The sequence below is a fragment of the Polypterus senegalus genome, chromosome 16, assembly GCF_016835505.1.
Source record: "Polypterus senegalus isolate Bchr_013 chromosome 16, ASM1683550v1, whole genome shotgun sequence".
Classification (NCBI taxonomy): Eukaryota; Metazoa; Chordata; class Cladistia; order Polypteriformes; family Polypteridae; genus Polypterus; species Polypterus senegalus.
In genome coordinates this window covers 51,689,278-51,710,237 of record NC_053169.1, presented here as the reverse complement: position 1 = coordinate 51,710,237, position 20,960 = coordinate 51,689,278, and the positions used below count along the sequence as shown (strand labels likewise).

Here is a 20,960-nt window from a genome sequence, read left to right as displayed (position 1 = left end):
AATCCGTGCCTGTCAGCGGCGGGACATCCGCCCGCGGCCAGCTTGCCTCCCTTGCTCCGAGTGCGGAGACGTGCCTCTTCGCCGCGCTGTGACTGCGGCGATCCCTTGAGCCGCAGCGGCTCCGAATCCGCAGCCCTCTTCGCTGCCTCCGTCGCCGCGCTGCCGACAGCCCGCGGGTCGGCGCGCTCGCCACGACGCGGATCCGTTCGTCCCTCCCTGTCGAAACAAAGGTAAGTCCGACCCCGGGCCGGCGATTGCAGGGCAGGGCACTCACCTCCCGAATCCCGCCATGCCTCGGCGTGGCCTTCAGCGGCAACGCCGCCTGGCTGTCCGTCCCGACAGCGCGACTGGAGCCGCTGCGCTCCGGCGATGTCGAGTTCTCCTCCGCACTCGGGGAAAGCCATTCCGCTGTCCGGAGGCGGTTTCTGGGCGAACGCTCCGCTGGGTTGCGCGGGCCTCCGCTGCCAGTGTGTGGGTCCGCTGCCGCGCCGGGCCGTTCACAGAATTATTTTGTTTCAAGAACACAGGTCCCCGCCTTTGAACCAGGCGCAGTATCCTGCCGCTACGCCACTGTGAAACCTGGCCCCGCACAGACAGACGGACATCATTTTGCACCCACACACCGTTTATTTACACTATTTACAGTCATCAAGTGTCACGTGCACTCCACGAACCCCAGTGCCTCTTGCACGAATCCCCAAAGTCCAGGGCCCACAGTCTCTGTGCCTTTGTCCTGGCCGCCTCCTGTCCGCCTCCAGCTCAGTCCTTCTGCCTCCCGACTTCCACCAATGACTGGAGGGAGGCGGCCCCTTAAATAAGGCCCCGGATGAGCCCCAGGTGCTTCCGTCTCTAGCCACGCCAAGCGTGGCGGAAGTATCGGCTGTCTTCCTGGCAGCTCTCCGGGTGCCACACAAAGTCTTCCCCCCGGCACTTCCTGGTGTGGCGGAAGTGTCGGGTTCCGGGATAATCAGGCACGGCGCCGCCTGGCGGTGGCCACGGGTCCCTACAGGGCTGGGCTTCAAAGCCCTGTACCTGAGGCCCTTGCCTAACCAGGACGGACGCCCCACTCTGTCTGGAGGAGGCACTCGCCTCCTCCGGTCCTCAAGCGCCCCGGCCGGGCTCCTGCCCGACCGGCAACGACGGGATAAACCGGCATCGGCGCCGCCTGGCGGTGACCACGGGCCCTACAGGGAAGGGCTTCCATGCCCTCAACCCGTGGCCCCCAACAGAACCAGGACGGGCGCCCCTATCTATCTATCTATCTATCTATCTATCTATCTATCTATCTATCTATCTATATATATATAATCTAACATCTGTCTATATGTCTGTCCACTATTTACGAGAAAACTAATTAACAGAGTTAGATAGGGTTTTTTTTTCTAGAAGTTGCTTGAACATTCTGGTTGATTTTGTGACTTCTCTCATCACACTAAGATTCACAGTTAAAGTTTGTCCTGTTTCACCACTATGCGGGTGGAGCCGCTGCGGAGATGGCTAGTTTGTTATATACCAGATGAAGCATAGTCCATCTGGTGTCCCCAGTCCCTCTATAAGAATGGTATATGAACTGAAATGGATCTAGTATGAGATTTCCGTGTTAGCTTCCTCTTTATAAGTTTTTCAAATGATATCGTAATCAGTGACATCAGAGCCACTGGGCTGAGGTCATTTAAGGTTTTTAGTTACTGGAACTACTGCAGCCTGATTGCATAGCTTTCAAACATTCTGCTTTTTAAATGTAAAAAAAGATTTCAAGAGCTTTTCACTGAAATGGTCTGGTCCATGACTTTTATTTGTTTTTCTAAAAATGTTGTCAAACAATCAATAAAAAATGCCTGTCCCTTATTCGAATCCATCTGCCTCAAGCTTATCACTTGTTCAGTAAAATCAAACAGCCCAATTATCATGCGAGATTCATTAAACCTACTAGCGATATATTTTTTGGATCCTGCTTATTTCATTTCATCACAGTAGGGAAAAGAACATTGGGTTGGCAATATTATGTGATCTGCAGGTTCCAAACCTGCTGCAGAGTAAATCCATGCACATGTTACCCTTATTCATTCAGACTGGACAACTTAACATTCTAAACTACTTTGTGACAAAACTGCAGTCACTCGGGAAGAAACCCTTTTCACTTCTATCACAGACAGTAAGTAAATTCAGGAGTTGAACTTTCTAACCACTGCTCCACTGTCTTTTTAGTGTTCAATTGAACATAATTGTTTTATATGAATCATCTTTTTCGGAACAGGCATATTCTACAAAATTATGTAACTGTTTATAACAGATGCATGGCATTTTATGAAAAATGTTATAAAATTAAAATTGGATTTTGTTTCTACCTAGTAACTTAGCATAGCATGATATTGTAGTTGAGAGCATCACCACTTCATGGCACCTAAATTTCAGTTTGACTTCATACTAGTTCCTTCTAGTAGTTTCATGTCCTCCACATGTATGTGTGGACTTTCTCCATTGACTGCAATTTCCATCTGTCTTCCCACAATCTCTATACATGCTGTCAAGTTGATCCTCATTGCTAAATTTTGAATCTACCTATTTTAGACTGATATTCCTGCCGGTTTTCTTTCCTATATTGTAGGCATGGCTGCCCAGACAAGCTATGGAATGCCTTGAATCAATATTTGTAATTATGGCTTGTTATCTAAATGTTCATTTTAGAAAATAAGCTTACTTCCAAACAGACACACTGTGTGTGTCAGTGTGAGCTCTGTGATGGAATGGTTTCTTGTATTGCTAAGATAGGCAATAACCCTGAATTGGATCTTATGTTAGATTACTAATGCATTTATTATTATTCTTTCAGCATGATATTGAACTTTTTAATATACAGTTCTTTCTTTTCTGTTTAGCATGGTTTTATAATGGTAGATTTACAGAAACAGAGTAGAAATAAAACGTGATGAATAGAGTAGAAGGATTTAATTGAATTTCCTGTTTAAAAAGTGCAAATTTTTCAATAGTATATTTAAATAATGGAGACTTGTTTAAAGTAAATATCATAGCAGCTATAAAATGAATTTTGTAAATTGTTTTATATATATATAAAAGACTGCTTGGAGGCATATCAAATCTATAATTTCTATGAAATAAAAAATGACACATAAAACTTGAAAAATCCGTGTACAGTATATTTTTTCATATTATAGTGCTGTAGGTTAAATGTGATGTTGAGCTTTAGCAAATGCTATTTTTTGTTTTGTTTTATGTAACCAAAGTTAAAAAAAAAATAATATATATATATATATATATATATATATATATATATATATATATATATATATACATACAGTATAATGCTTTTAAAGTGTTCCTTCTTGACAGAAAGTACAACAATCAAAAATATTTTGCAATTCCTAATCATTCATTCACAACTTGAGTTTTTTATTACAGAATACATTGCTTTTTTTGTTTGCAGTGTTTTAAACTTTAAAAGAGTAATACTTTTTAGGTATTTTATGACCACTGTAAGTCATTTTATTCATTTAGTTATTTTTTTACTCAGTGCAAGACAATATTCTTATTGTTGACCTAGGAATTATATTAGGAAAACCTTTTATCTTTTTATTTTCTTATCTGCTGTCAAAGGTAAAACAGTCAATTCACCTTTTTCTTAAACATTGTTTAATCATTAGCTTTTTATCTTGTTTTCATGTCACACCTTATTCTTGTTTTGTTGTTTGTCAGTCAAAGTAAAGCATGAAGAAGAGGAACATTTCTTACAGTGATGGAAACAAATAGAACAAAATGAGCTTAAGAATATAGAATGTCAAACTGAGAACTTGCAAGCATCCAGTGGGAACATACAGTTATTATAAGTAAGCATTATAGAATGTATTGAATTCTATTAAGAATACTTTATGAATAGATTATTTTATCTTTTTCCGATCCTCAGGAGGATTTGTTAAAGTTGTCCATTTTACGAAGGGCATTGGTTCCAGTTTTGTACCAAGTGTTAATTGAAGCCCTTCAGCTGTATTAAGTAGTTTCAATAATGGATGAATAACAGATTGTATTCTTTATTAAATGCTGCTGCTGTGTATCAAGTGTACCATGGATAACTCTTAATCCATCCGCCTGTCTAAATGTGATTAGTAGTGGACTTCAGTGCACTGAAGCCAATACGAAGGGCATTGCAAGGCAGAAACCAGCCTTGGGCAGGGCCCCATATATTGCACCACAAACACACACACACTTACACATAGACATAGAAACATAGACGCAAGGAGAATGTGCAAATTCCACAAAGACAGTGACTAGGCCATGCTTTAGATCAGGGTTGTAATCTTGAGAGGCAAAAACACTGGCGACCGTGCTGTCTGATTAATCCTCATACTAGAGTTTAGTAATGTAAACAATATGTACAGTATTTATATAATCACAACTGTTTTCTCTGAAAACCGTGGTTTTAGCAAAAGGATGGATTGATTATCTGAATATGTTTTACATTGGGAATGGAAAAATATTTAATAATATTAATGAACCTTTTGTATAGGATATTGGTTAATGTAATATGTACTGTACACCTTAAGACGGTCAGAAGAGACAAGACTAAACTGAGAAGAGCCATGCAGACACAGAGAAAATGCATACTTCAGACTAACAGTGACTGGGCTAGAACCATATTAAAAAAAATGATTGGTGCAATTTTTAAGTTTATTATTAGTAGTAGTAGTATTATTGTTGCATGCAATTTTGTATGTCTGTATATTGTCTTATTGTTTTGTCTTTGTCCTAGCACAGAGTTCCTCTAATTGTCATGTGCATTATCAAAATGTAACTTTTTAATAGTTTTTATTTGAAATGATTGTCTTTGTCCAAAACGTTATTTTTGAGCCTGGAAATGTGGATGTTTTATAAGTAATTGCCCTTGCATTATCTTTAACAATGGAGAAATATTGACACATACTGTAACAATATTACTTTATTATAATTTTCTTTCAATACCTTGTAGAACAGAATGTGACATACCAGGAATAATATAATGCTATATGCATATTACCATCTTTGCATGGAATACACTTGGCTCAGATTTCAGTGTAATGTTTTGCTCTAGAATCAAAACCAATGTTAATTTCTAATCATCAAGACCAGCCTCTTTATTGAAGCCTATATTTTTCATAGATATCAAACTTCATTTTCTGCATTGCCTTTTACAGTAACAACTTTTTCAGAGTAGTAGTATTTGTTACGTATTGTTTTTTTATACAGATACACTTACACAGGTGTAGTGCATGTATTCTAAACAGTTTGATTAGGATTAGTGGGGATGGGTTTGTAAATATATGTACCAAATAGAACTCAACAATAGGCCTGAGATAGCCTTCAGTTAACTTATTAAACAGGCCAGCTTATGATTGCTTTACTGTATGGATATACAGTGATGATTATATTGAATACATATGGTACAGGCAGTATTTTGTAAACTGTTAACAAACTATATTTTTCATATTTGTTTGATACCTAACAACCAAATGTAATTTCTCTACATATACATATTAGATCTGGTAAAAGGTTTTGTGTGACCCTTTTTTAATTGTTGCTACAAATTTGCAGGCTATGATGCATTATTTTTGCTTCCATAATAATATGAAAGTATTTACTGTGTAAGCAGTTAATATTTTTTAATGGAAGCTGAGCTATTGTAGGTCAAAAATTAAAAGGCATAATATAAAATTCTCAAACCAGTTTTAATAACAGCAGCATACTAAGTTTATGTGACATGGTCCAGATTATGCAGCAAGGCAGAGGAAAGAACTAAACCAACAACCTTGGAGTTTAAAACCTAATGCCTCTACCACTACACCACAGTGCCTGTATCATTTCTGGTAACCTAACGACCAGCTGCATTTTTAGATTTCATAGATTTCAGCAGGAAAAATTAAAATTTTCATATAACATACTGTGGACTTGAACCCCGACACACACAGACGACATTGTTGGCTCCACCACACACTGTTTATTTACAATTATTTACAGGTAGTCACGTGCACTCCCCAGTGCCTCTTGCACCGTTTCCCCAAATGTCCAGGCCACACAATTACAATGCCTCTCTCCTGGCCGCCTCCAGTCCTCTCTCCAGCTCCGTCTCTCTTCCACCCGACCTCCGCCATTGACTGAAGGGAGGCGGCCCCTTAAATAGGAACCCAGATGGGCTCCAGCTGCTTCCCGGCACTCTTCCGTAGCCACGCCCCAGTGTGGCAGAAGTGCCGGCTGCGCACCCGGAAGCCGTCCGGGTGTCCCCTGTCGTCTTTCCCCCAGCACTTCCTGGTGTGGCGGAAGTGCTGGGCTCCAGGGATATTCAGGCACCGGGGTGCCGCCTGGCGGTAGCCACAGGTCCCTACAGGGCTGGGCTTCTAAGCCCTTTACCCGTGGCCCCCAACATAACGAGGGCGGACGCCCCCTCGCGGTCTAGAGGAGGTACAAGCCCTCCTCCGGTCCTCCTGGGCGTCCCGGCTGAATGTGTGGATATATTAACAAGCTGAAATGAGTCAGTATACAATATGGATAGGGAATGAGTCCCTAGTATGTGGCATTATCTATGTTATGAAAATTATTTTCACATTAACTGGCCATCCATCTAAATGTGGTACATGAAATCTCACAAGGAGGGGAAACCAAATCATGTGGTATGAGATGATGAAACAGTTTTGAAAGCTCCCAATTTTTCTTTTCTTTTCTTTGATGAAAATCTTCCAGACGGACGCTTCAGACATAGGTCTTGGAGCCATGCCGAGCTGAAGGATCAACGGAGTTGAACATCCTGTCATGTTCCTGAGTCGGAAACTGCTGGACTGGGAGACCAGGTATGCAGCCGTGGAGCTGGGATACTACCTTTTGGGTCGTGAGTTCACCCTGGTGACAAACCATGCTCCTTTACAGTGAATGGCCTTGCACAGGGAGTCAAACCCGCGAGTCAAAAGGTGGCTTTTAGACCTACAGCAGTACAAGTTTTTGATCCTTTATTGCCAGGGTGTCCTGCAAGCCAATGTCGATGCCCTTTCCCACAGTCACAACCTCTCGGCCTGGTACACCCGACCTGATGGGTCTGGGCTGAGAGCAAGGGGGTGGCAGGGTGTACTAACTCTTTCTCTGTTATTCTTGTAACCAAACACGGGAAATTCTGCCTGATTCCGGCCACAATGATGCCACTTCTGGGTCTGGCCACAAAGACGTCACTTCCAGGTCTAGGCATGATGACGTCACTTCCGGTTCGGACCACTCGGACATCACTTCCGGTTCCCTGCCTTAAAACCCAGACCACTTCCTATGTTTCCTCAGTTCTATGTTGGACTCAATTTTGTACACATCTGTGCAATCTATTTTGCCTTTTGCAGCCAGGGCTCTAGTATACTGTTGGCTGCACCAAACCTTTTTTCTATATATCAAAGCTATTTATTTCACAACAGTATGTAACTCTTTTAGGAGTAGGGTCCAGAGATTCATATGGATATATAGATGTCTGTTTAAGAGAAGCCAAACACCATATCAGTCAGCCTGAACCAGCTAATCTGTACTGATCTTTGTTCAGGGGAATGTGGGTGACTTTCAACACCAGAAAGATCATGACAAATGGAGATAGAACATTATGAGATGAATCACAAACAGGGAAACAAAATCTTAAGAATGCCTGATTTTTATTACTTATTGTGCAAATACAGTACATGAGTTAAGCATATGGAACAATATCAGAATAACAAGACCGTATATGCTAGTGGTATTGCACTGTCCACCTTTCTTTTAGTGATATGCAGGAGACACTTATCCCTTGGACAAAAAAAAAAAAACACACAACAAGCATTTACTGTATGTTGCTAAATTTCTGCATTAAAAGATACAGATAATTCAAAGATAAATGTCAGTATATATTAGAATAAATAATATACTAAAGAATACAAATAATGCAACATAAAAAAAAATCTTTGGTCTTATTGACAGGAAAGCTGACGTTTACTCCTGGTACCAAAAGCACCAAAATGCTAATACCGTACCATTTTAAATTTTGTTTTTCGGTACTTTTCTAGTACTGGTTTTTAATTGCAGCCAAAGTAAAATGTATAACAGTTTCTATTTGATAACTGTAAGTAATCTGCTCTTAAAATATTTGTTTTCAGAAGCAGTCTATTGACAAATAGTGCCACGTTTATTACTCCATATGCATTTTGGCATTCAAAAGTCACTTCAAGTCAACACAGAATAATTAAGAAGTGACAAATTTTACTCCATTTGGACTCCTAGACTACAAGTAACTAGTTATATTGGGTTCTGCGTAAGGTGTAAAATAATAGTGCCTTGCAACAAGAACACTGGGGTTCAAGTCCTGGGTGCTCCCTGCATGGAGTTTGCATGTTCTTGCCATGTCTGCATGAGTTTCCTGCAGATGGTCCAGGTTCCTCCCACCATTCAAACACATGCAGGTTATGTGGATTGGCAATACTAAATTGGTGTGTTCACAATGTGATGAGCGGATACCCTATCCAGGGATTATTCCTGCTTTATGCCCAGTGCTTGATGGGATTTGTGTCAGCTTTCCTGAGCTCCTGCTCTGGATAAGTACTGTAGGTTTGGAAGATGGTTTGATGCATTGGTTTCTGCATAACCAGAGGAGCACAAACTAAGGAATGATGAAAATTGTTTTCTGTTAAGGATATTGTTGATAAAATGGAGCAAATAATAAACATAAACTATTGATTTATAGTCAATAAAAATAATTTGCTCAATAAAAATAGAAAAAAACATGTAAAATTTTTTACAGAAAAGTTAAACCGTTCATATAAAACAGAAGATCCAGTTTTCCACTGTTGGTAGTAGCTGGCCCTGCAGCATAAAGAAAACATAGATTTCCTATATAGTTTTTGAAATCCGACCATGATTTGAGATTATCTCTTCCACTCTTTCAGCAACAAAGTCAGCTGTTGGCCTCATTTTTGGGTCTTCAGACAGCATTGTTCTAATTAGCACACTCTGAATAAATATTAAAATTAGTGTTAAAATGTTGTTTTACTTGTGAATGTTGCTTATTAAGAATAGGTAAAATAAAAAAGGTACTTACTTCTTGTATGTTCTTCTTATAAAACTGTTCAGGAAACGTTCCTTTTCTTACTTCAGGCCAAATCTGGAACAGAATAGGAATATGCTTAGTAATTGTGTAAAGAGCAGGGACCACTGTCAACACTCTGATGGGAGGCCATTTAAACTTGGAAAAAAATAAACTACTAAAGAGTCAAGATATACCAAAAATGCAACAGTGAAGGTCGGCAGGTGAAGAACACTTTGTTTCAAATAAAACCAGAATAGAAAATATACCTTCACTACTTTAATGAACATGGGTGTACTCACTCTGGTTGCTGACAGGATTTACTGAATCTGCTCCTATACTAACATCTAAAATAAGAAGCCCAAACACCACTTGACACTCCTCCAGTCACAGCCCATTCTGTCTATTCCCTATTACCTTCCTGCATGAGTGTTTGACACAATTCACTTCCCAACTCCACATTCAATGGGTCATTGGCAAGGAGTGGCCTTTAAACTCCATCCAGGGCTTTTGTCTAGAAAGTCCTCTGCATCACCTCAGAGATCAGGAATACCATTTGAAAGTCATGGGTTATCCCAACAGAGATCTCTCTGATATAACTGCACCATGTATGCCTGCATCCATGACCATCTATTTATTTAAGGGTGTCTGCCATACTGCATGCTGACAAAAAATTAACAGTAGACTGTCTGTACTGCCTCTTTATGGTCTAGATATGTTCTTCTGTACATTTGCCAGCCCCCAAATGATCTTATTGTCACTCTGGAGCATATACAGTAAGTATTCCTTATGTATTTGTGTTATTACTTCCACATCTTTTTTCTGTAAGAAGACATGCTGCACTTCCCAGTAGGATTCTTAGTAGTTATCCAGCTAAAAAGTCAAGCTAAACACACATCAGAGAAGAACAGGAAGATGATTGTGTATGTTTTATTCACAAGTGCAGTTGCAAAGTGATTATCACAGGTATAAAATAACATTCTTAACAGTGTTTAAAAAAGTGGTGGGCCAGAGCTCATCCTGGCAACATTAGGTGTAAAGCAAGAACCAACCCTGAGTGAAACCAGTTTATCACAGAGGCACAGTATAATTGTTCTTTGTTGCTGCCTTTCTTAGAGCTCTAGTATGATAGAATAGGCAACTAATTAAATGTTAAAAGAAGTCTGCACCTAATTGCTGTTTTACCCATGTATTGTCATTTTTGAACAAGGTCACATTCCCAGCTCATTAATGTGCATCTAGAAAGTAAGCTCAGGGTTACAAAATATAGTTATTTGACCCTCAGTGCAGCACATACAATGATGTTTTTCAGCCATGAAATCTGTCACCTGTACTATTCACAATAACCCTGTCATAAGCCTGAAAGTAACACAATATGAAAATTATCACTTCTGTAAACCACAAAGTACTTATAATATAGGGACTTTACTACATACAGTTAATCTGTATTCTAAGAGAGTTATCTTAATGGTGTGTAAGATGCTAATATTAAAAAAAACACATGTTAATGCAAATTTTAATACTTGGTCCTCAGCAACTAGTTACCAGTACTAAATGAAGTTGTTACTAAAGTCAGTAAGGCTGGGGAACTATTATGGCAGAACAGTTAAGTAGTAAAGAATAAATGACATAAGAGCTGCACAAAACATACTTTACTTCTTTCTGCTTTAGTTGAAGTCGGCCAAAGCATCTCAAAGAAAATGAGTCCTAGGGCATAAATGTCCACTTCATTTTCATAATTCTGCTGATTCATCTATTGAAATACACAAAGTGAAGTGTTCATTATTATAGTGAGAGGAAGTGAGATCCCTCTGTACAATACAATCCCCTTACAGCTGCTGTTTAGAAGGCAGCTCTGTTTAATCCAAATGGATGCTTCAAAAGGTGCTGCTTACTAACCCACTGATGACATTACACTCGGCAGTATCTCTAGGTGATCTGTTGTAAGGGCTGTTATGAATTTAGTACATTTTTAGAACTTTAACTTTAAAACAGTACAATTATTTCTTATTATGTACTTGACATACTCTTTGTGTAATTTTAATTACAATGTATTTATAATTCTGTACCTAGCCTGTAAACATTAGTGTGATAGTAGTAAAATTGAAACAGTAAACAAATTTGTAATTGTAGTCACACAGAGCGTTTCTCTGTTATAAGAGAAAAAATAAAATTGATGGCCATTATAAACTGGTAGCTTACAAATTATTAATCAGAGGTTTATGAAGGTTTACTTTGGGACAAAAAGTATATCTATTATATAGTGCCTTACACTATCTATCTATCTATCTATCTATCTATCTATCTATCTGTAATAGATGATTAAATAGGGGTTTGTTACTATGAACCAGAATCCAAACAACAGTTGAGGCATGGTTATTTTCCAATGGTAAAAAATTTCAGATCTAAGCCAGTGTTGGCAAAATTGTGTACAGATTTCTTTATGATGCCGAGGGTGTAGTCCATATGGATTATATGCATCAAAATGCCCACAGAATATGCCAATATAATGCTGATTTGCTTTGTCATTTGCAGTAGTCAAGTCTACTAAGGTTTGTGAGGAAAGCCATTGGCCAGCACCACATTCTGTTTCACCTTCATGGGCTGCAAAGGCAAGCTGCAGATTCAGTGAAATACTACCCCCAGCAGGTTCTCCAAATATGGCCGTGTGTAACTGACACCTGAAGGTCTATCTCTGTGGGATGCACTTTACCAATGAAGATGTCAAGTCACCTAGAGAGGTGAAGATAATCAAGCATTTTAAAACAAATCATTTTATTTGAGTAGCATAGAAAACCATTGTGAATATTGCAAAAAGTGTACTAGTGCTCATTGGGGATTAAGTTGAAAATTAAAATCTTTATGGTTTCACTGGTGTCTCTGTTAATAGGTGAAAATTTAAAACGTTTTGATCATCACCTCTAGTATTTATCTCTTCTGGATACTAGGGTGTTGTACCGTGTTAGCCATTATGAATGTAGAGAAAAGCCAAGCAAAATGACACTTTTTACTGGCTAATTAAAAAGATTACAATATGCAAGCTTTCGGGGCCACTCAGGCCCCTTCTTCAGGTTACATCTTGCCTGAAGAAGGGGTCTGAGGTGCCTCGAAAGCTTGCATATTGTAATCTTTTTAGTTAGCCAATAAAAGGTGTCATTTGCTTGGTTTTTCTCTTCTGGATGAAAAGCAGATATAACATGTTTCATGTGTCCACGTATAAACAGATTTTATTATGCTTGTAGGAGTGGGTGTGGTTGTGTTTGGTGTCAATATGATCTTAACTGGATTGGCATTCCATCCAATTTTTGTTCCTGCCTTACCACCTGATGTTTGAAACATAGGCTTCAATCCTCAGGATGGGGGACTTGATTAGAATGATTGATGATTCATGGATGAAAGATAACATGCATGTACAGTGTATCTGTTCATGGTCTCAATGTGAGTCAGAAACAACAATAACAGATGCAAGGTACTTGCTAAACAGCATGCCATCTCTTTAGAGAACACCAGTACACACGTCCCCATACCAAAGCTATTTGAGACTTGATTGTTGCTCTGGCAGAATGTCTTGCATTGTGAAAGGAGACTAAGAGTCCTCTGAAAGTGACCACATAAATATGAGAAGATGCCTGCTTCACTCAGAAAGCCTTTTTTAGCTGAGATCCAAGACACTTTATCTGCCATGACAAACTGAATTTTAAAAAGTTGGCTAAACAATATACGCTAAAGCCTACATTTAGCTAACGTATGCAATGTTTGAAAGCTATCACATAAAGCTTTCATGCAGTGCAAACCATCAACAGTAAACTCAAAATGTTAACATATCAAATAAAATACTGCATAAACTACACTTTATAAAATAATTAACTGTGAATGTGTTGCCTGACTACCAGAACAAAGCATATGTTAATTGATTTTGCTGAGAATGTATTTTATAAATGACAAAACGGTCACTTCCTTGATGCCTGACATCAAGGCACTTTTTGTTCAAACATATCAAAGCAGTAACACTACTTAAATAAGCATTCAGTTTTACCTGTTCAGGACTCATGTATATCGGTGTTCCTGTTCCTGTTGTCCTTTGGAGTAAAGAGTCATCATTTTCATCACTTTTTGAGGTGGCTAAACCGAAATCTCCAATTTTTGCAGTCTCATCTTTATCTAGAAATATGTTTTTTGGCTAAAAAAACAAATGCATATATGAATAAATTAACAATGTTTAACTGCCCCTAGTGACACTAGGTGGAAAGTTCAAACTTTTGTGTGCTGTTTTTTAAACAGTTCAAATTAATTTTTCATTGGACTGAATTTTACACAGTGGACACAATCACAGTTCAGTATAAAATATACAAACTAAAGTTCCATACATCCATTTTCAAAGCTTCTTAATCCAATTGCAGGGTCAGAAGCAGAAGTAGGTACTTCCTCTGGATTTGACTGCTCTCCATTACAGAGCACATTTACCTTAAGACCCTCTAAAATATTAGTCATATAATAATCTAATACATGTGTGTTAAGGTTTTGGGCTGAAATCTTGCAGACACATAGTGAACATGCAGACTGCCCACACTCAGTGTCCTGGGGCCTCATGTATAAACGGTGCGTATGGACAAAAATGTTGCGTACTCCTGTTTCCATGCTTACATCGCAATGTATAAATACTAAACTTGGCGTAAAGCCACGCACATTTTGACACCAACTCAATCCCTGGCATACGCATTCTACACACTGCATTATGTATAAGGACCCTAGTGAGGAGTAAAACTGAGCCACCTGGGGCCTCATGCATCACGCTGTGCATAGAATACACTAAAACATGCCATACAGACAAAAGAGGAAATGTGCGTATGCACAAAAAAATTCAGATGCAATAATCTCTGCGTTCGCCAACTTCCGCGTTCTTCCGCTACATAAATCCCGGCCATCATGAAAAGTAACGCACATGCACGTGCCTACTGCCACTCCGCAACTCCTCCCAAAATTACACCTCTTTGAATATGCAAATCAATATAAATAGCCCTTAAGTGCAGCATTCTGTGAAAAGGCAATGGCAAAAGCACGGGGGAAAATAGAAGAATTTCAGTGAATACCAAGTGGAGGCAAGGAAAAATGTACTATTTGTTGGTTTAAACAGTGGGATAAACAACAAAAGGAAGTTGATCGAGTGACACAGAATGTTGGTGAAACTCGAAAGCTCAAGTTCACAAAGTCGCACAGTGCCCGAAATAAAAAAGAAGTTGTCAGATATCAAAGTCGCTGTGAAAAGGCAAGTCGTAGCCCACCATCTGAGTGTCATATGAAAGCTGATTAGGGTACAGAGAAAAGAAAATAAATAGGGACACAGTGGGGAAAAAGCTCGAAATGTCAACTTTAATCTCGAAATTTCCACTTTAATCACGTAGTTGATTTTGTAATTAAAGTACAACATCATAAACTTCATCTTAAATTTTTTTAATTTACTAGTTTCTCAAATACCATTGTAACTAAAGTGGCACATTAAATGCTTTGTTTTGTATATGTTCTTCTATGTGTGTGAATCACTAAGTGGTTCTTAAACGGGCTTTCTCTTCCTCTGACAGGACAAAGAATACATAAAATTTGTGATATTACAGCTGTCTGAATAATTTAAATACTGAGATGTATACTTCATATAATTTTCATGATACTAGGAATTAAAGCATGTATTAAACATGGGAGCACAGTGGTGCAGTGATTGTGACGAGCTGGCGCCCCATCCATAGATTGTTCCTGCCTCCCGTAAGATGCTTGCTGTGCCATGTGCGACCTTCGATAAAATAATTTATTGCAGCAGTACTGTCTCTTTCAAACATATTAACCCCCAATTCCTGTCTTTCCTTTTTTTTTCTCCAAGTACCCAATTTCCACACAATCATCTCTGTAATAGATGTTAAGCCATCTGTAAGCTTAGATCGCCAATTCTTCAAAACATTTAAGGAACATTGAAATATCTTCGTAGTACATGTTTAATTATTCTATCCATTTATCCTTCCAATATCATGCTAGCCCCAGCAAGAATACAGTGCAAGGCAGGAGCAATCCCTGAATGGGGCACCAGATCGTCGCTAGCGCTGCGCCACCGTGTCCTCACATGTTTAATTATTAACAATATAGATTATTTAAATGATGTTAACATTTTATCTGTATAATGGAATAAACATATTTTGCTGCATTTCATCTTAAAAATGATATCGTCATAACGTTGCTCAGGTTGTGCAATATTATAACTATCGCAAGTTTACAGTGAGGTAATTGTACTTATAAGTACAAACAGTTCTACAAGGAGCACTTGATTGACTGATTGATTGCGTTTATATTTCTTGGGATGAAACTGTTTCTGAACCGCGAGGTCAGTACAGGAAAGGCTCTGAAGCGTTTTACGTATGGGAGCAGTTCAAATAGGCAGCATGGGTGAGGTGACATGTGCTTGATACTGTACACCGATAGTTCTCTTTCTGATCAGCTGCTGTAGAGCTGTAATTTCATACTCAGATACAGTGATATAAGTACTCCATGCTGCAGTGAGAGTAATATGGGAAAAAAATGATCTGCTGTGGCAACCCCTAACGGGAGCAGCTGAAAGAAGAAGAAAAAGAACAACACTAAAGCAGCTATGGTATTTGGAATAGTTTGGCCATTCCATGGACCATTATATTGTTACAGGTTAATTACAGTCAGATGCATTAAACTAATAAACAATATGCAGTTAATTTCAGTGTATATGATAAAGCCATGTCAGGGATGTGGATCTAAAAAAGAAAGGGAAACCACACTGGAACAAAAGCACTGCTTTGACGCTGAGTGCCACGAGTTTGCAAAACCGAGTGGAGAACTTGCGTATATGCCAGGGTTTGAGTTACCGTGAAAATGTGTATGACTTTACGCCAAGTTTAGGTTTCATACATCTCGATTTGAATATGGAAACATGAGTATGCAACATTTTTGTGCGTATGCACCATTTATACATGAGGCCCCTGGAGATTTCAGGGATCGGTTCTCATCCAAGTATCAATCATAAAAAGAAAAAGGCCTTATTGATTTTTCCTGCACTTAAAATTAATATTTTTTCTTTTATCTTAAGATCATCCTAATATTTGTAGGAAGATTTGCTTATTAAATGGGCAGCATAATGGTACAGTTGCCTCACAGATCTGATCCCTTAGTTTCAAATCCATCTTCTGATCATTGCCCCAATGGAGTCTGCATGTCCTCCCTGTGTCAATTTGATTTTTTGTTTTATCTGAGTTCACCGGTTTTACTACCACATGTAAGTGTTGGGTAATTAGTGAGTCCAAATTGGCCAAATGTGAGTATGTGCATAAGTTGTGCCCAGTACAGGGTCGGTTCTTGCCTTGCACCCATGCTACCAGCATAAACTCCAGGACCTGTGACCCTGAATTGGATTAGGTGGCTGTAAGACTGTTATTGTGTTATTTATATTAGAGTGCCTTACTTATGTTAGGGTGAGCCGAAAGTTCTGATGAACTGAAATTGGCACAATACATTTCTGCTAATGTGAAGAAGATTCACCAGCACCTCTGCTTCTTCAGTCTGGGTTGATGGCATAAAAGCTAGGTTTGTTTAATGGGAAATATGGACACTCCTCCACTGCTTTTCTCTATTGTTGACCCTTCAAGAAAAGATCATGTTGGAGAATGATTGGGTCTAATTGGTACAAATGGTTAAGCAATAATTGCAAGGCAGATATTATGTCCAAAAAGTTGCAGACTTCTGGTTATCACACCTATATGAGCTTGATGAACATCCCATTCCAAAGCCATGGGCATTAATATCGACTTGCCACCCTCCTTAACATCCTCCACTCTTCTGCGAAGGCTTTCCACCAGATTTTAGATTTTGTCTGTGTGCCCATTCAGCCAAAAGAGAATTTGTGGGTTCAAATACTAATGTTGGACTAGAAGATCTGGTGTTCAGTAGGATTGAGGTCAGGCTCTGTTTAGGCCACTTTGGAGTTCACCACACTAAACTCGTCAGACTATGTCTTTGTGAACCTGGTCTGACAAATGGAGTTGGGTTTGGTTTTTAAGGGCAACTCCATAGTAATGTCCATGGTTTTCTAATGAGATGACCAAAAATCTCATATAGGTGTGATTTCCAGGTGTCCATAAGCTCCTGAAAAATAGTGTATTTTATTTATATAATCTTTTTTTCTACAATCCTTAAATGAAGATGAGTAAATAAATTACATTATGCATTAATAATCTCCACACTCCTTTGAACAGTATACTGTGTCTTTAATTTTCACATTCTGCATATAGGGATAACTCAGGAATAAGGCTGTAAGGCCATTAAATATTTTTTGTAACATTTAAAGTGAGATTTTTGTCATTTACAGTTCCAGTCACCTAACTGTCAAATTTTTGTAGTCATCTGAATACTTAGGTTGTAACCTTCTCTTAAGTATATGAATATTATTCCATCCATCCATTATCCAACCTGCTATATCCTAACACAGGGTCACCGGGGTCTGCTGGAGCCAATCCCAGCCAACATAGGCCGCAAGGCAGGAAATAAACCCCAGGCAGGGCACCAGCCCACCGCAGGCACGCACACACACCTACACACCAAACACACACTAGGGACAATTTAGGATCGCCAACGCACCTAACCTGCATGTCTTTGGACTGTGGGAGGAAACCGGAGCACCCGGAGGAAACCCACACAGACACGGGGAGAACATGCAAACTCCACACAGGGAGGACCCAGAAAGCGAACCCAGGTCTCCTTACTGCGAGAATATTATTATTTTTGAATAAATTATGATTATAGAATCTACACTGTGTGCACAATTATTAGGCAAGTGAGTATTTTGACCATATCATCATTTTTAATGCGTATATTCCAACTCCAAGCTGTATTAACTTGAATGCTTATTGGATTTAAGCACGTCAGGTGATGTGTATTTGTGTAATGAGGGAGGGTGTGGCCTAAGGAGATCAAGACCCTATATCAAGGTGTGCAGAATTATTAGGCAGCTAGTTTTCCTCAGGCAAAATGGGCCAAAAAAGAGATTTAACTGACTCTGAAAAGTCAAAAATTGTAAAAAGTCTTTCAGAGGGATGCAGCACTTTTGGAATTGCTAAGATATTGGTGTGTGATCACAGAACCATCAAACATTTTGTTGCAAATAGTCAACAGGGTCGCAAGAAACGTGTTGAGAACAAAAGACGCAAATTAGCTGCCAAAGATTTGAGAAGAATCAAACGTGAAGCTACCAGGAACCCATTATCCTCCAGTACTTTCATATTCCAGAGCTGCAACCTACCTGGAGTGCCCAGAAGTACAAGGTGTTCAGTGCTCTAAGACATGGCCAAGGTAAGGAGGGCTGAAACCCAACCACCACTGAACAAGAAACATAAGTTGAAACGTCAAAACTGGGCCAAGAAATATCTGAAGACAGATTTTTTTCAAAGATTTTATGGACCGATGAGATGAGAGTGACTCTTGATGGACCAGATGGATGGACCTGTGGATCAGTAATGGGCACAGAGCTCCACTCCAACGTGGAGGTGGGGTACTGGTATGAGCTGGTATTTTTAAAGATGAGCTAGTTGGACCTTCTTGCATTGAAGATGAACTCAAAATCAACTCCCAAACCTACTGCCAGTTTTTCAAGACACTTTCTTCAAACAGTGATACAGGAAAAAGACCATGATTTTTATGCAGGCCAATGCTCCATCACTTGCATCGAAGTTCTCCACTGCGTGGCCAGCCAGTAAAGGCCTTAAAGATGAAGGAATAATGACATGGCCCCCCTTCCTCATCTGACCTAAACCCTATCGAGAACTTGTGGGCACTTCTTAAACGCTAGATTTACGGGGGAGAAAAACAATACACCTCTCTGAAGAGTGTCTGGGAGGCTGTAGTCACTGCTCCACAAAAAGCTGATCGTCAACAGATCAAGAAACTGACAGACTCCATGAATGGAAAGGCTTATGACTGTTATTGGAAAGAAGGGTGGCTATATTGGTCATTGATTGATTGATTGATTTTTTGAAATGTCAGAGATGTTTATTTGTAAATTTTGAGGTGTTTGTTTATTATTCTCACTATAACAGATGAAAATAAACAAGTGAGATGGGAAAATTTACATTTTTCCTTTAGTTGCATAATAAATCTGCACACTAATAGTTGCCTAATAATATGTATTCCCCTGATGATGTTCACACTCACATTTCCGTTGTGAAACATTCAGGTTTCAGGTTTATTAACATTTTGGATTGACTGATAGCACTGTGTTTGTTCCATATTAAAATTAATCCTCAAAAATACAACTTGCCTAATAATTGTGCACACAGTGTATTGTATATTCATTCTTTATACTCGACTTGCTAAGAGTTACTTAGTGAATCAGAGGCAGGAACTGAACTGGCAGCTTTGTGATTTTAAGGTCATTTTCCTAGCTGCTGCGTCATACTGCATGCCAGATATCTATATTTGAATTTCCCCTTGAGGACCACTGGGGCTACAAATTTGATCATGGTCTTAATCGAAAGCTTATGGCATGATTGAGTCTGATGTAGCATTTCGCTGACAGCAGACCATAGAAAGTTATCAGGGTTTGTGTCTCTTTTTACAGCAAACTCCATAGTCAAATTGATGAAGAAGGTGACATAGTAGAGGGAAAAAGAAGAGCAGTGACATCTACTGAGCATGAAGTATATTGCAAAAGTTGATTACATGATAAGAAGGAGAAGAATGGTAGCTCCAGCTTCTGTTAAACATCAAGCACATGTGGCATGGCAAGCTGTTTATATGCAGAAATTATCAGGGCTGGAACTTCAATCTTAGGAGGAATGGGAGATACATGTGTTGCTAGTTATTAATAAATTTATAACTTCTGACAGATCAGTGATGACCATTCAGAATGGCAGTCACTTTCATTATTAGGCTTAGATCTGAATGTTTCACAGTTAATAGAATACATGGATGCTTGTTGGGACAATACTGGATAAGGAAATGATAAGGCAGCAAAGTCAGAGGCAGCTGAAAGCTATCCTTCTAGACAGGGTTAGTTTGAGGGTCTTTTAGCAAGAACAGGTTGACACTCTGTTAGAATGTACTGTTCAAATGTATTTGACCTTTAACAAGACTGAGCACAGACACCCACTATCAGAGAAAATGTATTGAATGTGACACAACATGGAAGTGTAAAATAAAAATACCTTTAGATCTCTGTGAATTAGATTATGTGAATGGATGTACCCAACTCCAGCAACAATTTGCTTAAACATGTGCAAAGCCTCCATTTTACTTTTCTTGGGATTTCCATAGATCCAGTTTTTCAAAGTTCCTTTGTCACAATATTTCATTTGAATATACAGATACGTCTGTGGAATGCTGGGATCAGAACTGTTAATGAAATGAAAAAATAAGCTGTGTGACCAAACATGATTATTACAATTACAATTGTATTGTATATTTTATGAGTATCTTGGGAGACATCATTTTCATTCTGCATTTTATGATCTTAAAGACAATAATAATTATGTTTATTTACAGGTATTTTGGTTGTAGGCTGCAGTTATATGCTGCCAATTATGTTTACCCCTTACACTGAGCAGAAAGCCTATGTAACATGTAAGTGTTAAAAGAAACTTCAAATAATATTTAAATGTGTATTCAGTTAATTTAAATATTAATAAACAAAGCTCAACATGGCATAAAAATTAAAAACTAAGAAAAAGTAATATAATGACCTCATTAGCACATGTTCAGGTTTATAATTTCTATATATAAAGCAGAATGTTTGTCTATCTGTATATTTGCTATAAAGTCCTACACCTTTTGACCAATCTGGACCAAATTTGGTATCATTGCATTGTAGGAACATACAGACAAGACGGGCAACTTTGGA

General features: G+C 38.9%; 1 protein-coding gene and 1 long non-coding RNA gene across 3 annotated transcripts in view; one reads left to right on the top strand and one right to left on the bottom strand.

The window, feature by feature from the left end:
- Positions 1 to 3,719: 3,719 nt before the first annotated feature.
- LOC120516526 lies at positions 3,720 to 11,947 on the top strand. Its single transcript, XR_005630858.1, has 3 exons — positions 3,720 to 3,845; positions 6,727 to 6,833; positions 11,600 to 11,947. It is a non-coding gene; the product is annotated as an uncharacterized LOC120516526 (long non-coding RNA).
- LOC120516523 (interferon-induced, double-stranded RNA-activated protein kinase-like) overlaps positions 7,650 to 20,960 on the bottom strand; it is a 60,713-nt gene continuing 47,402 nt past the window's right edge. Inside the window, exons 17-21 of one of the 2 annotated variants that reach the window (XM_039738255.1) lie at positions 20,269 to 20,455; positions 13,101 to 13,244; positions 10,716 to 10,817; positions 9,080 to 9,142; positions 7,650 to 8,991 (exon numbers count right to left, since the gene is read on the bottom strand). In XM_039738255.1, the coding sequence (XP_039594189.1) occupies positions 8,872 to 8,991; positions 9,080 to 9,142; positions 10,716 to 10,817; positions 13,101 to 13,244; positions 20,269 to 20,455 (616 nt within the window). In that variant the 3' untranslated portion in view covers positions 7,650 to 8,871. Of the gene's footprint in view, positions 8,992 to 9,079; positions 9,143 to 10,715; positions 10,818 to 13,100; positions 13,245 to 16,535; positions 16,713 to 20,268; positions 20,456 to 20,960 lie in introns of those variants that run through there. The other variant, XR_005630856.1, reaches the window with a different exon arrangement.